The sequence below is a fragment of the Mandrillus leucophaeus genome, unplaced genomic scaffold (assembly GCF_000951045.1).
Source record: "Mandrillus leucophaeus isolate KB7577 unplaced genomic scaffold, Mleu.le_1.0 Scaffold143, whole genome shotgun sequence".
In the NCBI taxonomy this organism is placed as follows: domain Eukaryota; kingdom Metazoa; phylum Chordata; class Mammalia; order Primates; family Cercopithecidae; genus Mandrillus; species Mandrillus leucophaeus.
Window position 1 is genome coordinate 2,289,617 of NW_012101399.1, and position 16,933 is coordinate 2,306,549.

Here is a 16,933-nt window from a genome sequence, read left to right on the forward strand (position 1 = left end):
GACTTTCCTTCACCTTTAACACTTTCTTAATGGTAACGCCTTAGAGTGGCAGAGCAATTTGGAGGGTGCAAAGCAAAGTCACACATCTTCCTATTTAATCTGCATGAGCACGGCAGGCATCTTATTTTACAACTAAAAGTTCTGAGCCTCAAAAAAGACTCTGGACAACCCAAATCTACTTCTTTTAGCATTAGGAGAATTTTGTGAAGATGCAAGTGCATTTAGATTACTTAATGTCATTTTCAGTTTTAAGTGTCACTATTAGATTTTCATTTCAGTAAGAGACATGGGAGATATGTTTGAGAAAGGCAGGTTTGTAAGTACATATATCAGCTAGTTAGAAGGTTACTTTAAAATTTAGGCAAGTTATGATAAAGATCACAACCACTACAGTGGTGACAGAATGGGAAAATATTTAGGACATAAACATGGAGTAAGTTATTAACAGATTATGAAGTCCCTCTACCAAAACAAATATTTAGTAGGTTAAAGTTAACTCAATTGGCAATTAAGTCTTTATTTGATTATTCAAATGAAACTTGCTCTATCACAAAATACCTTTAAGTCATCAAAACCAAATGCCATTTGCTAAAGACATACAGAAGTGTAAGTTAATAAAGATACATCTTTATTGGTTAGAGGCTTACTAATTAGAAGAATTAAGTACAAAGTTGGCAAGCAACAAATTGAGGTAAGAAAGACTTAGAAAGACTTTTGGTCTTCCTTTATTCACATTAATTTTCCTGCAGTATTTCACACCTCCTTCTTCCTTGTTACATCACCTCAACTGATGACCTCCTTAGATGTAAATACAAGAGAAACAATGAATACAAATAGAGGAGATCAACTTCATCTTGCCTTTTCAGTGGCACCGCCTCTCTACATATGTACCTGCATACTCTGCCATCCCTCTTCCTCCAGAAGACATGGTCCTGCTTCTAAGACCAACCACCACACCTCTCTCTAAACCCAATCCCTACTTTGCTCCTGTAATTACCCGCTTTCCTTCCCATCTAACTTTGTTCCTCTATGCTCTGTGATTCCTCTTAGCACACAACGATGCCTGAGCACTATTCTTCCATAAAATCTCTCTCTTGATCCTACATTTTTATCCAAGTAATGCTGCATTCTCTGTTCTCCTCAGTAGCAAATCTGTGTGAAAGTATTGGCTACATTTACTGTTTCCACTTAGTAACCTCCCAGGCTTTTCTCAATCCCCTCTAACTGGGATTTGCCCTGCAGTAGCCCAAGCAAATGTTTATAATTTACCAATAAAAAAGAAATTCCTCATCTTTCAGGAATTAAATAAAGAAAAAATTAAAAACCGTTTATATGAATATGCATAAAATGATTCAAATAAATTATCCTGGGAATAACGGCTATATTTAATTATAATACCATATTGTTGGTATGATATATTTTCATGAAGTCTGGCATAGTAACCTGCTCTAAATGAATTTTGCTATGCATGATATCAGGCTGTCTGCCTTCCTTCCTTCCTTTCTTCTTTTCTTCCTTCCTGACTTCATTAATCTCTTTCTCCTGTTTAAAATAAACTGAGTATCTTCAGTTGTAACTCTGACAGGCTTAAATGATAATGGAATTCTCCCTCAATATAGTAGCTTTGTATTAATCTCTTAAATTATTTTTCATTAATATGCAAAAGATAAATTATGTGTGATTTCTAAAGAAGCTTTGTCAAGCTCTAGCAAACTAGCTTAATTATGAAAAATTAAATATTCTGTAATGATCTCTTCTTTTGAAGTCTTTAATATGAAATTACATTTGTTTAATCATAAGCTTGGTTCTTGGGCTTTTCAAGTGGATTTTGGAATTGTAAACCATTATGTTTGAGTGTAATTTCAGGCTTTCTTTAGTTTTTGGCGTTAAAATCAATTTAAAATTAAAAATTATCAGTGGTGATATATTTTTTAATCAAAAAGAAACAAAGATAATGGATTTCCTCCCTAAAATCTGAACATATGTTACTGCACTACGACAGATACATATGCAGTATTTTGTTTTAGTTTTATAGATAACAAACCAAAATGCTACTTCTTGTTTTCACATTTTAATAATATGATGTAACAGTGTAACTATTATTCATATGACTCATATGTCATAATCTATGAAAAAAAGGAAAGTGTTTTCTTACTATTTTTCTTTAAAGTTGTATTGGGGTTTCTAGGGAAAATTTAGGAAATTTTACAGAAAATATGACTACAGCTCAAAAACAACAACTTAGAATTGTCTAGGCCTCTAGGAACTGTCAACAGCTTCCATCATTTAAATACAACTTACTCACATGTGGGAGAAGCATATGGAGGGAAAACTCACACAAGATGCAAAATAGGCAAGTTGTACAAATTAAAGAACAGAATGGAGAGTTTTTATTTAAAATTTTCTTTTTATTTTCTAAGTCAAATATGTCCTTTATTTGAATGTAAACTCACAGTTCAGATTTTTTGTGATAATGAGACAATAATTTTTATAATTTATTCAAAAAGAAAAATTGCTGTTCATAACTTGATAGTCATTTTAGCTACCACAGATATATTAAATGCTATCACTAATCATTTCTTTATCTATGTAAATAAAGTGAAAAAAAGATAAGCCTATCAAGAACTATTTTGTTACCTATTTAAGAAAAAAACACTGACAACTAGATTGATATTGACTAAAATAGGAGAAAAGTACATTCTAAAGTTTGAGATAACCAGATTAATATCTGCATAAAATATGTGTAAAAGCTCTTTTCTCAGCTTTGTAATAATTTAAATGAGTGTAGAACCAGTATTTTTGTGTCATATTTTAAATCTAGAAGTCTCCTTTTTTTTTTTTTTTGTTAACATAACCCGATAGTTTCGGGGACCTCCTGCTTTATTTCACACTTGATGTATGTAAATACTTCTATTTATACACATTTATAGTGTGTTTAATGTTATGCTATGCTTAATTTAAATGGGACATCTTACGTGTTGATGAGAGACACGTACTAGAGCTATATGGAAGAGAAAATTTGAACCATGCATAAAGTAGGAATAGTAGTGTTATGTTGGGAGAAAGTCAAAATGTAATAGAAGAAACATACCTTAACTATTATGAAATCTATACTGACAAAGAAAGAAAATGTTAGAAAGTTTGAAGGCAGATTTGGAGGAAATTAAAAGGAGATCTTGGTTTGTATAAGTAAGTTAAGCAACCAAAATCTGAACTGTGGAAAATGATGTAAAAATATTTATTTCCTTAGAATTTATCAAGAACATTAATCCATATTTTATTAGTCAGCTTTCACTAGGTAAAGCTAAAATTACAGATGACCTCAAAATCTCAGAGGCTTACAGAATCATTGGCATATTCCTTGCTTTGATAACTGAAGTCAACTGTGATTGTGCTCTATGTATCTTTTCCTTCTGGAACTGGTTGAAGGAATAGCCCATATTTTGAGATGTGCCTTTTTTGTACAGAAGGAAAGAGCAAGAAAAAAGAAATTCACATGATAGCTTTTTAATAGCTTCTATTAAGAACTCTCTCGATTCCACTCACATTTCAATGGCAAAAACATGTCAGAAAACTAATGATGATATCAGGGAACTGCAAGTCATGCAGCTATGGCAAGAAACATATAATCCTTTTATCAGAAAGGGAGGAAAGATAATGGGGGAAAATGATACAATCTATTCTTCATCATATGCCAAAAGTGTTTTTCATGGAGAATGTGGTACTACAGATAAGTCTTGAAAAGTTAGGGCAAATACAGAACAGACGTCAAATCATTTAGCAGCGATTGGCAGGGGTCTTCATTTGTACAGAAAACTTTAGCTTTTTGCCTTTGAAATTAACACAAAAGTGTAGAATGGCTGTATAAAGTAAAAATAATTTTTTAAAAGGACATGAGTTTTATCACATAGGTAGAAATAAAATGCATGACAATAAGATTGCAAAGACTGGAATGTGATGATTAGAAATATATTGTCATAAAGTTAGTAAATTTTTCATGAAGTAATAGATTAGAATAATTTAAAGATGCATATTGTAATCCTTAAAGCAACCACCATAATAATAACAAAGAAACACTACCTCCCCACCAAAAATTTATTGGAGATAAAGTAAAATATATACCTAAGAATACTTTATTACACACAAAAAAGACAGAATTGGAAACAGAGAAAGAGAAGATTGGTCAAATATGAAGCAAACACCAAGTTGGTGAGCTTAAAACTAAACATATCAGTAATTGAAGTAAAAGGACTAAACACCCTCATTAAATCCAGACTAGATTTTTTTGTAAGTTAGACTAAATTGTATGTCGTTTAAAAGAAACACACTTTAAACTTAAGGAGCAAAGAGATTGGAAGTAAAATGATGGAAACAATAAGCAAAAAATTAACCTGGTGAGGCAATGTGAATATCAAAATAAAGTAGATTTCAAGCTGAACAGTGCTAGCAGAGATTTTAATGGGTCATTTCATAATGATAAAAGAATCACTTATTCAAGAAGACATAAGACTACTAAAAGTTTATACGCCCAGTACAAAGCTCCCAAGTATGAGACAAAAACTGACAAAACAAGAGAACTAGATGCAAATTTACAGTCACCAATATAGATTTTAACACTATTTTCTCAGTAATAGATAAAACAATTAAATAAAAATCAGTATAGTTATGGATGATTTGAACAACACTAACCATCAATGTAAGCTAATTAACATTAATAGAAAATTGTTCCACACTAGAGCAAGTTACAACTTCTAAGGTGCACATGGAATACTCAAAAAGATAGACCATATCCTGGGCCATAAAACAAGTTACAATACATTTCAAAGTATTTAAATTAAACAATGTGTTCTCCAATGATGATAAATTAAATTATTAAATTTAATGAAGATGAATAAAAATAATATGCCTTTGAAAACCCCCAAATATTTAGAAGTTAAAAATACACTACTAAATAATTCATGAGTCTAAGAAATCTCAAAGGATATTACAATATATATTTTGAACAGAAATATATGAAAATACAACATATCAATATTTGTGGTATGCAGCTAAAGCAATCTTTAGAAGGCAATTTATACATTTTAATACCCATATGAGAAAACAAAAAAGACACAAAGTCAAGCATTTCTACTTCCATTTTAAGAAACTAGAAAAATAATAAATTAAGTCTTAAGTATGTAGCACAAGGATATAAGAACAGAAATCAATAAAATAAAAAATGAAATAGCCTTGTATAAAGAAATCAAATTTGTAATTGAACGACAAGAACAAAAAAATCACTCCTGGACCAGATAATTTCACTAGTGAGTTATAACATATGAATAAAAAATAATACTAATCTGACACAAACTCTCATAAAATAGCAGACTTGGGAACACTTTTCAGCTCATTTCATGAAGGGCAGGCATGGAAAATACAAGAAAAGAAAATTACAGCCAATATATTTCGTGAAAATAAATACAAAAATGCTCTACAAAATATTAGCAAATGAAATCCAGCAATATATTAAAAAGTTAATATACAAAGATCAAGTTTGACTTTTCCCAGGAATGCAAGGTTAGCACTGTCAACAAAATAGACCAAGAAAAATATTGCAACACAGATATCTGACAACAGGTTTGTACCCAAAAGATATTAAACATTCCTGCAGGTGGAGAATTTAAAAACCACCAACAACAATAATTTTTGCCTTAAGATTCAGTAATCCTGCTGCTAGTTATTTATTCAAGAGAAATAAAAACATATGTGTACACAAAGTCTTTTACAAGGATTTGTACGGCAGCTTTATTCATAAATACTCAATTATAATTTTCAGTCAATAACTGAAAACAACCCAGATATCCTTCAACAGGAGAGTGAATAAATAACCTGCAGTGTCTCATTCAGTGGAATACTAAGCAATAAAAAGATATAAACTATTGATACATGCAACTACCTGAATTAATTTCAAAAGTTATTATTTTGAGTGAAAGAAACTTGACACAAAAACTACATATTGAGTTATTCCACTGATATGATGTTCTAGAATAGTTAAAACTAATCTGTGGTGATAGAGATCTACCCATATATAGACAGGGTAGTGGTAGGGCATTGCCTGGGAAGGGTAACCAGGGAACTTTCTGGGATGATAGAGTTGTTCTGTGTGTCTTTATATGCACTTCTCAACACTAATTAAAGGCTACTGAGTTAGTCCATTTGCATTGCTCTAAAGGAATACCTAAGGTTGGATGATTTATAAGGGAAAAAAGTTTATTTTGGCTCATGGTTCTGCAGGCTGTATGAGAAGCATAGTGCCGGCATCTGCTTCCAGTGAGGCCTCAGGGAGCTTTTTACTCATGACAGAATGCATAGTGGCAGCAGGTGTGTCATGTGGCGAGACAGGCAGCAAGAGAGAGAATGAAGAGGTTCCAGACTCTTAAACAAGCAGATCTCACCAGACTCTTAAACAAGCAGATCTCATGTGAACTAACTGAGTGGAAATTGCCTCATCACCAAGGGTATGGTCCTAAGCCATTCATAAGGGATCCACCCCCATGATGCAAACGCTTCCTACCAACCCGTACCTCCAACGTTGAGGATTACATCTCAACATGAGATTCATAGAGGATAAATATCCAAACCATATCAGGTACCCTTAAGATCTGTGTATGGTCATCCTTCAGTCTTCTCAGGGGATTGGGTCCAGGACCCACCCTCCCCACAGTATACCAAAATTTGTGGATGCTCAAGTCCCTGATGATATTAAAGTGGTATATCCTATGCACATCCTCACATATAATTTAAATCATCTCTAGATTACTTGGAATACTTAATACAACATAAATGCTGTGTAAAAATTTGTTATACTATATTTTTATTTTTTATTATTTGTATTTCTGCATTGTTATTTTGTATTTTTTTCTGAATATTTTGATTCAAGATTGGCTGGATTTGTGAATGAGGAATGAGCAGATATGGAAAGATGACTGCATTTCGCTGAATTTCAATTTTAATTGCATTTTTAACAAAGTGAATTACAATGCTTACCCGTGTTTGAACATTAGAGTTCACTGTTTTCAGAAATGGTATGACAGGTTAAGAATATTATAAGTCACAAGAAGCATGATAGTGAGAACTGGGTTCATCATCATGTATGACCAGCAAGAAGAACAGGGTGGTGATGGAATTCAACCTTCAGAAGAAATTACCAGGGCAGAGAGATTTGAGAGAGAAGTAACTCAATCATTTCTTGTAATCCCTCCGCTTCCAAACCTCCATAAAATGATTAAATACGTTTTAATGGAAGGGCAGAATATTAGGGATAATGTGCTTTCAGTAGCTCCACCTCCCTCACCCCTCAAATTTCCCTCAATCATTTGCCAAAACCTAAGTTTCTATAAAATAATGGGAAATAATTATCTTACTTTGCAACTCAAAATAAAAGAGCTTAAAATATAAATGCGTGATTAAGATAATACTTTAAGATAAATGAATTTTATTCCTAATCAGTGTATGGATGCAAATAAGCACTGATCTTTCCTGTTACTGGTAATATAGAAAGAAGAGAAGGAAGTAGCAGTCCAATTTAACACACATTTACTGAGAGTGTAACGTGTACTAAATCAGTGGTTTTCAAGCTTTTGTTACTGTGACCTTTAGTAAGAATTGCAATTTATATTGCAACCCTGTATGTAAGTAGATATGTATAACTAAAGCAGTGTTATAAAATAAAACATGTACTTGCTAAATAAGATGCAGTCTAGTATTTACTAGACTAGTATAGTGTGTTTCATGTTTACAGAAATGCAAGTCATGATGCATTAATTTCACTACCTGCTAAAACGTTGTGAACTGTGGTTTGAAAAACACAGTGCTATTCTTTCTACTCAACATGTGGTCTATGGACCAACAGCAGCAGCATCTGGGGACTTTAAGAAATACAGAACCTGAGACCATACCTTGCACCTAATGAATCAGAATCTGCATTTTAACTAAACCTCCAGGTGCTTCCTGTGCGCTTTAAAGCACCAGAAGCCCTGTGCTAGTTGATGCCTGAGGAGGGTGCTCTGGACAGATGAAGCCTTCTTGGTATTGTTTAAGGCAGAGATTCTTCCTCGGAGATAGTCTGTATTCAGAACAGGCATATTCAAGCCCCCAGCTAAGTCCAATTCAGTATCTCCAAGGATATCTCAGGGCATTTTTATTTAAAAAAAAGAAAAAAAAAACATATTAACAAACAAGATCCACGAAAGCCTCTGAATCAGATCCTGTTTAAGAACCACTGGTATAAAAAGTGAAATGAAAGTTGAGCACTGATTAAGTCGTTTGTTTGTTTACTATTATACAAAGGCACAAACCTATGTTTCCAGTAATGTGGAAAGATTTTATTTTATATTTCTTTGTGGGTGACTTCATAGAAAGGCACTTTATTCACACAATACTTATTGATGGGGGTATTCCCACTGCTTCTTTTGAATGTACTTCTCCTTATCGGAGAATTTCCAAACATCTCCATTTTACCAATAATTGCCCTTTTATAGAAATGTAATGTGACTTCTGGTAGAAATATTATTAGTCCTGCTGAGATAGCAAAATTTATCCCTGGATGACCTCCAGTCGATCCCTTACCAAAGATCTCAACTGCTGAAGAAAATGGGGCTGTCTCTAAGTGGCCATCACTGTTCATTAAGGTCCTTGCCATTGTGTTCGTATCTTTCCTGAGTAATGGGAAGTTTTAGTCTGGAAGTTGCTAATCTTGCTAACACTAAAAGGCTTTCTCCCATTAGCAGCTTCTGTGTTGCATTAATAATAAGAAAGTAATACAGAGACGGACCTCAGCTGTTCAGTCTCCCCTGAGATGAGGCCCCAGCTTCCCTCTTATCCCCATGGTCCACTCTAATGGTCTTGCCTATATTAAAGTAGTAGAGTGGATAATAAGATAAGTGCTGTTTATTTTATCAGAGTCTAAAATTCCTTCTTCCTGTTGGGGAGGACACGTTTTTTTTCTTAAGACATCCAAATTGCAAACTATACCATCAATACTTTTGCAATTGAAATTGACCTATTTGCTTCATACTGTTTTAAAAATGTAAGTGTTGACTATCAAGCACAGGAAAAAAATGTTTTAGAAAAAATAAATCCCTCCACCTTTCTTGGAAGAGTTACAAAACAGATAACTCTCCTAGGGATGTCTTCTTGTCCTTTTTTGAGTAAATCAAATTACTCATCTGAACAGCAGTAGATTAAAGAAAACTAAAGATCTTTGATTTTATAAGTATTAAAAACTCTTGTTAATAATCAAAGAAGAAATGAAGAGAAAATAACATATTAAAACAAAGTAAGTAAGACTGGATTTGACAGGTTCAAGGTGCATGTTAATAAATTGTCTTTGTTATTTAAAATGTTCATAAGGACAGGAACTAATGCTGGGATTCATTGCTTATGTTCTTTTTCTGTTTAAAATATGTTATCTTTTGCAGAAGTGCACTTCTTAAAGATTCCCTTGATTTAAACATCTGTTTTTAAGTGTATATGATCTGTGTATGCAATAGTTAGTTGATTGCAATTTTTCATTTTAAAATAAAACTACTTTTTCTTTCAACAATATATTTTTAACTGGGAAAAGAGGTAATTCACCTTGAAAGTGTTGCTCATTCCTTGCACTCAAATACCAGAAATTTTTTCTCAATTTACACTGTTGTATCCTGATTTTGAAAAGCTAACTTTATAATTGGGTGATGTATTGCCCGTTTTTGTACTTGTCATTTAGAGGGAAAAAGAACCAATATCAATCATCATCATCATCAGTGACTAAACAGTGACTCAATGTATTTTTTAAAATAAAATATATGTTCATAACCCTCTAACAAGGAATCACTGTGATTAGCTTTATGCAATACTTATGTGAGATTCAATAAATGACAGTAAAAAACAACTAAAAGCTATTTTATAAAAACTTATAATCAACATATTTTTTCTTGTAAGTACTTAACTGTTTGAGGGAAAAAATGTGGGCATATCTAATAAATCAGGGATGCTCATCGAAATTTTTAAAAATTATACATGAAAACTTTCTTTGGACCAAAAGGTCCATAATCTGGAAATAAGAAAATTCTAAATACGTTTCAGTAAAATAGACAGTAGATCTTTCCCCCAGAGAGGTGAAAATTTAACTCCCTGTTAACTAAATAACTCTTTCATATGGTCTATTTATTAGGGAAATAATTTTGATGAATACAGTAAACTCACATGTTTGTTGTTTTATTTAGCATGCAAAATGCAAACGTGTTCACCACATACCAATGGGAAGCATATTATTGTTAGAGTTGTCTTTAAATTGGAGGAAGAAAAGAGTTGCTTATGACATTCTTACGAAGCTTCAATAGCAGACAGGTTCATTGGGAAAGTAACAGCTTTAATACAGAATTGTCCTGGGGTTGTAGATATAATGCACAATTATCTGAATTCGTTTTACTTTTTCTGTCCTACAGTCCATGAAGGCTCTGGAGAAACTAGTCAAAAGGAGACATCCACCTGTGATATTTGCCAGTTTGGTGCAGAATGTGATGAAGATGCCGAGGACGTCTGGTAATATGCTGTTTTTATTCTTTTAGACAAAATAATGACAGTGATTAATTTCTTTTTAACGCCATCAACCATTCTGCAACAGAAGACATTGTCTGCATTTTTATTTTCTTATTCAGTTCCCAAGTGAAAAAATAAATAAATAAATAAGGGCTGTAATAACAGCAAGGAATTTCTGGAACTGGATTAAGAGGTGGGCCAGCCAAGCAGCTATCCATGGCATTACTTGATAAGGTACACTAAAATATCATTGAATCCTCCCAAAACTGTCAATGTTAGGATATAGAGGGGAAAAAAAAGTCTTATTTACTAGAATGTCTTTGAAAAGGTATCATCAGGACTGGCTGTGATGGTTCAGGCCTGTACTCCTAGCACTTTGGGAGGCCAAGGCAGGAGGATCGCTTGAGGCCAGGAGTTTGAGATCAGCCTGGGCACAAAGAGAGACCCATATCTCTACAAAAAAAAAAAAAATTAATTAGCTGGGTATGGTCGCACTAGCCTGTAGTCCCAGCTACTCAGGAGGCTGAGGTGGGAGGATCACTTGAGCACAGGAGGTTGAGGCTACAGTGAGCTGTGATCATGCCATTGCATTCCAGCCTGGGCCACAGAGTGAGACTTTATCTCAAGATATTTAAAAGGCATCATCAGGAGGCAATAGATGATCAGAGTTAGTCTGTTTGGGTTTCTATAACAAAATACCATAAACTGGGTAGCTTATAAACAAAAGAAATTTATTTCTCACCATTCTGAAGGCTGAGAAGTCCAAGATCAAGGCAGATTTAATGTCTGATAAGAGCTCACTTTCTCTTAAAATAACCTTCTTCTTACTGAAGCTTCACATGGCAAAAAGGGCAAGGGAGGTCTCTGGAGCCTGTTTTATAAGGGCACTAATCCCATTCATGAAGTCTCCACCCCCATAATCTAATCGCCTCCCAAAGGTCCTACCTCCCAATACTATCATTTTGGAGGTTAGGATTTCACCATATGAATCTGGGGAGGGGGACACCAACATTCAGATCATACCAGTTGCTAATCTGACTTCTAAGATGATGGAGTAACTACTCTTATAAAGATATGTTCATCAAATAAGGAATCATACTTATTATTTTGAAAGGGTGCCAACATTTTAGCCTTCTACTATATTGGTCCCACCTTAAGCACGTTGAAAAGTGAATAACTCAAACTTCTCAGGGGTTCTTTGTGTCATGATAGTGAAAAGAAGCAGCCTCTTTTTTATTCCTTTCCTCTTCTCTCTTCTGCTCCTCACCTCCTCCTCTTCCTCTTCTTCTTCTTCCACTTTCTCGTCTTCTCCTCCTCCTCTTTTCCCTCCCTGTCTTCCTCCTCTTCCTCTTTTCCTTCTCCTTTGTCTTCATCTTCTTCCTATTATTATTATTATTACTATTATTTATCTCTTTTTCTTTTTTACATATACCTCACCCTTTTCAGGAAAACATCTGGCTGCTTTTTATTTTCTCCAGTATGCAGACTGTGCTTGCCTAGAGCAGTTAACCATCATTTTGATCAAACTTTTATGAGTAAGGGGAAAATTCATCGAAGGAAAATGAAGAAAAAAAATTAAGACAAGATTATTTGGCAGTAGTAAAACAGTCTGCACTTAAAATATTTTTCAAGTGAAGATTCTATCTGAGTAAACGGTGGTTCTTAGGGTAAACTACGTACTTACAAGTAAACACTGCCTTTGAATAGCTAAGTGAAATAAACATCTATTAGTAAAATCAGACAGCAGTAGAGTTTTCATACCTGTCAAACACTTCTAGCCAGTGGGCAGCTAGGAGCCAAGTGAGAGAGTCTATGCACTGGTTTGACCATCTTGAGGTAAACAAATGTATGTTTTTTATTGAGACAGCGTCTCATTTTCTTTCTTTTTTTTTTTTTGTTTTTTTGTGTTTTTTTTTTGAGACAGAGTCTCACTCTGTCGCCCAGGCTAGAGTGCAGTGGCGCGATCTCAACTCACTGCAAGTTCCGCCTCCCGGGTTCAAGAGATTCTCCTGTCTCAGCTTCCCAAGTAGCTAGGATTACAGGTGCGCACCACCATGCCTGGCTAATTTTTGTATTTTTAGTAGAGACAGGATTTCATCATGTTGGTCAGACTGGTCTCAAACTCCTGACCTCAGGTGATTTGCCCACCTCGGCCTCCCAAAGTGCTGGGATTACAGGTGTGAGTCACCACGCCTGGCCAACAAATGTTATGATTTTTAAAAAACATCCCAGGTACCTTAATGTCTGATGAATTTGTGGTTCCCAAAACTGAGAGATTGCCAGAGGTACTATGAGAATTTTTTTAAACATACCAGTTATTTAGTTCTGCCCCAAAATTAATGAATCAGAATTTCCGAGAAGCGGGGCTTAAAATTTTAGTTTTCTACAAGTCCCCCAGGTGATTATGGAAATACTACTCTAAAATAAATTACTAATTCAAAGACTCTTTCTCCTTCCTAAATGCTTTAGGGCTCTTCTGTAGTCATAAGATCAAGACACACAAATAGGAAATGTATCCTTAAAATATTTTGTTTCTAACGTTTGTTGGTGACTGCATCTGTGTTTCAGCATCATTTTTTCAAGCTGTCTTCTTGTAAATTATTTCACTTAAAAAAAATGTACATGAGTCTCTTTTTTTAAGAATTTTAATTTTCCTAGTTCCTTATCTTTTTAATGATCATTCTTTAAGTGGTATAGCTCCACTTTCCAAGTACAGATATTTAAGACATGAACTTATAAGAGCAGCTAAAAATTATTAGTTGCTTACAATGGGTTTTATCCATTTGTACCATTTGTATACTTTTTTTTTCTCAGCTATCTTCAAAATAGCCATAGGAGGTAGATTCCATTATTATTTTACTTTAAAAAGAGAAAACTGAGTTTTAAAGTGTTAAAGTGGCAGGACCAAGATGAAGACAGGAGGTGAAAGTAACTAAAGGGTGTTAGCATAACAATTCAACCAAAGATGCAATGGAAACAATATGTCTTTGCTATCATGTCTAGACAATGAGATGGCCAGATTGCAGGCAGCATGTTTGCACTGACTCTCCAAGGCCTGCAAGGTTAGAGCTGGTCTAGGTAGATATTTGCAGCTGGAAGTGGGAAAGCATCCAAGCAAGCAAGGGGTTAATCCTGGTATTCTTGCAGAAGTTCAGATCCATGATATGAAGGCAGTATGAAGAGATACGGGCAAGGGTAGTGACACCAGAAAGGCTTAGCAGTTGTCTACAGGGCCCAGCCATAGCAACTGTAATTCAGAAAATAAGTTCAGTTACAAATGAGACAAGGAGAAGGACAAAGCAGAACCTCAGTCATGGAGAAATTGGTGTCAATCAGAAAACCTCATCAAGAACTGAAATAGGAGAGCCTGGATAGATACTGGAACTGGTATACAAAGTCAAACCTTGGTTACAAGTGGCTGGGAGAAGCATAGCCTACATCTGAGAAATAAATTACAAGGTCAGAATGAAACCAGCAGCAAAGCTGTCTGAATGCTAAATCAGTTAGCTTTTGGCTACGATATCTTGTATACCCCCAGCATAGGGACAAGATTAGCTCCAAAATGCAGAATAAGCCTGAACCTCCAGATGGGGGCTAAGTGGCCACGGCTGTGAAGATTAGAGGGCTGCAGGGGCAGGGAGCCAAGAAGATCATTAGACTTCCAAGGCAAGAATGAAAGTTATTAGTGTTTAAATAAAATACATTTAAAATGTTCAATGTGAGCAATAAGGAATTGTGCTGAAATGACAAGTGCATTGATTTTCATTTACATACCTTGTATGTTAACATACCTTTGTATGTTAACATATTGTATTAGTCATGGCCATGAAGGGCAGATTGGAAACAGCTGAAGGACACAGGAATAAAGCAATGAGTGAAATTAAATAGGCATAGAATGAAAGAGGCTGTAAAGTAAGATAGGAAGCAATAGCGGAGCAACCTGACTGTAGTACCAGGTAGCAGAACCTTCACTAAATCAAGGGAGCGTTGATACACTATTGATTTTGGATGACACCATGGCCACGTTCTCTCAAACATAAAATACTACATATGCTGTGTGGCAACAAAGAGTACAACTTATTGTTTCAGTTTTTTCCTTTAACACTAACTAAACTATAATTTTATGTGTACAGATTTCCTTAATCCTGCACTATGAAGTAATAACAAGATATGAATAACTGCTGACGTGAAATAATGTTCTTACTATATCCACAATACTGAAACAAAGGTGAAAAATTAATTCCCAATCTTTCTTTAACCCTGGCCTAATAAGTTAATATTTTGCATTTTGCCACAGGGTTAAATCTAGTTATTCAAACATTCTTAAGTACTTTCAAGATGAAGATAAATCTTTATTAGAATAAAAACGTCAGTACACGGTTAACTGATCATGTTTTCATAGTTAGATGAGTTTTTGAGTTCAGAAGAAAGTCACACTGGAGATGGGAATTAAAAAAAGTAATAAATAGGGGAAGGAGAAGGAGAATAAAATAAGAGGAGAAAAAGTAATAATCAGATGGCATTGACAAACTATGATACTAATGACATAACATTTTAATGCTTTTATTTTGAGAAAACAGATGGCTTGTAATCTAATATAAGACCCTAGTTTATGTTCTGTGATTTCATTTCAAGGTTTTCTCTTGCATTTTTCTTATATGGAGAACATCAAGGCTGTAAAAAATCAGAAAATTTTAGGTTCTCTCAATAGGAAAGGAAGACCATTGCTACAAAATATTTTTTTTCAGTTATAGGTATTAACTTAAATGTAGAAAAGGATTGAGCTTCCAAAAGAGGGTTAAAATTCAACAGGACAAGTTATTCACACGTCAGTACATCCATTCTCATAATAGAGGTATCTTTCATTAAGGAAGGACTTCAAAAGTAGCTGAAACACCTGTGTGAAGGGATGTGTGTGCCTGTTTATGGGGAAGGGGTTAAGAGAAGAAGGGCTTAAAAGATCATTTCTCTTTATATCTAGACTGAAAACAGCCAAAACTAATACATTTATACATAAAAGAGACTCTCAAATACACCCTGCCAAATATAATTTATAAAGAAGAAGAATGGCTTATAAATAAGTCAAATATAATAAAATTGACTCATTGCAAAGTAATAAAGCTCCATCTGATAGCACTGGGAATACCAACTTATGATTTCAGCAAATATTTCTGATTTCACTTTAGAAACAGCTTTATATTCCCTTAATTATCTTACCTGATAAATTATCTCAGTAAGTCCAAAGTAGGTCAGTGGAAACTCTTTTCTCTGGGAACTATTCCTTAGAAGTAATTAGCCTGGAAGTTTCTGTTGGTTCTGTCAGTCACAAGTAGTTCAGAGCCCTGGGGTTGATACTTGATTTAATATACATATACATACAAAAGCATTGATAGCTGGGTCTGACCATAGGAATAGCTAGGTATGAAATTGGCTGCATGCCTAATATTTCCAGGAAGAGAGCATAGGTGCACAGGTGTAAGAGCAGATGCAGCCAGATGACAAATGACATAAAGGGACAACTTAAATTATTAGGTATATTTGCTTTATATGTATTCTTCAGAGCTCTTTATTCCTGTTTTAACTTTGCTTTTGTAGTATTCTCTACATGCCACTCAGGCTCCATTAGTGATATCATATTGGCTTAAATGCTATTAACTCCTTAGTAGTCATTCATTTTGTCTTTGAAAGCATTAATAATATTTTCCAGTTTTAGTGTATAATATCCTTGGTGTTTGAGTGCAATGGTAAGAAAGGAAAGAAGCAAAGTTGTTGCAATAAAATGAGTTCCAAAGAGGAATGCATTGAATGTCTATTATTTTCTCTATTTCATAGATGTTTCATAATTGAAACAGGGTGTGGGATCTGGCATTTCTTTTCTGTGTGTCTCTTACAAAGACAGTTTAGTTTGAAGTCTTTAACATCTTGCTCCTTTGATCTGAGAAGGCTCCTTGTCACTAGGAAGACTGTGTGTTATTGGCAACCTGCCCACATTTAATGCATTTTGGATTGTGGAGGCTCATGAATATTTGAAGTGGGGCAATGGCCATGGATGATCCTTGGCACTAGATTTCATCATAGGTATAAGTAAATTAGACATTAGGTCTTGCTGACTTTAGTACCTTTGGGTTGTGAGTTTGATAGGGAAAATTAAGACACCTCTAAGGAAAATACAGAAAATGGTTTTATTTAAAACCACTCCTGGTTGACAGTTGAACAAAAAGATTGTGTTTAAAGTAGAAACTGCAATCTTTGTATTGCTTTTCTACTAAGCAAAAAGAGCAGACTTGGATATGGTATATTTAAAGAGGATGCTGATTAGTCACAAAATTAGCCACCTAAGAGTTCATTCAGTTTCTCCCTAGGGTGTTTC

At 34.4% G+C, this 16,933-nt stretch overlaps 1 protein-coding gene across 2 annotated transcripts in view; it reads left to right on the forward strand.

Annotated features, from left to right (window-relative positions):
- Positions 1-16,933, forward strand: part of TMEFF2 (transmembrane protein with EGF-like and two follistatin-like domains 2) — a 257,697-nt gene that overhangs the window by 128,102 nt on the left and 112,662 nt on the right. For both annotated transcript variants that reach the window (XM_011974207.1, XM_011974206.1), the window contains exon 5: positions 10,470-10,566. In XM_011974207.1, the coding sequence (XP_011829597.1) occupies positions 10,470-10,566 (97 nt within the window). The remainder of the gene's footprint in view (positions 1-10,469; positions 10,567-16,933) is intronic.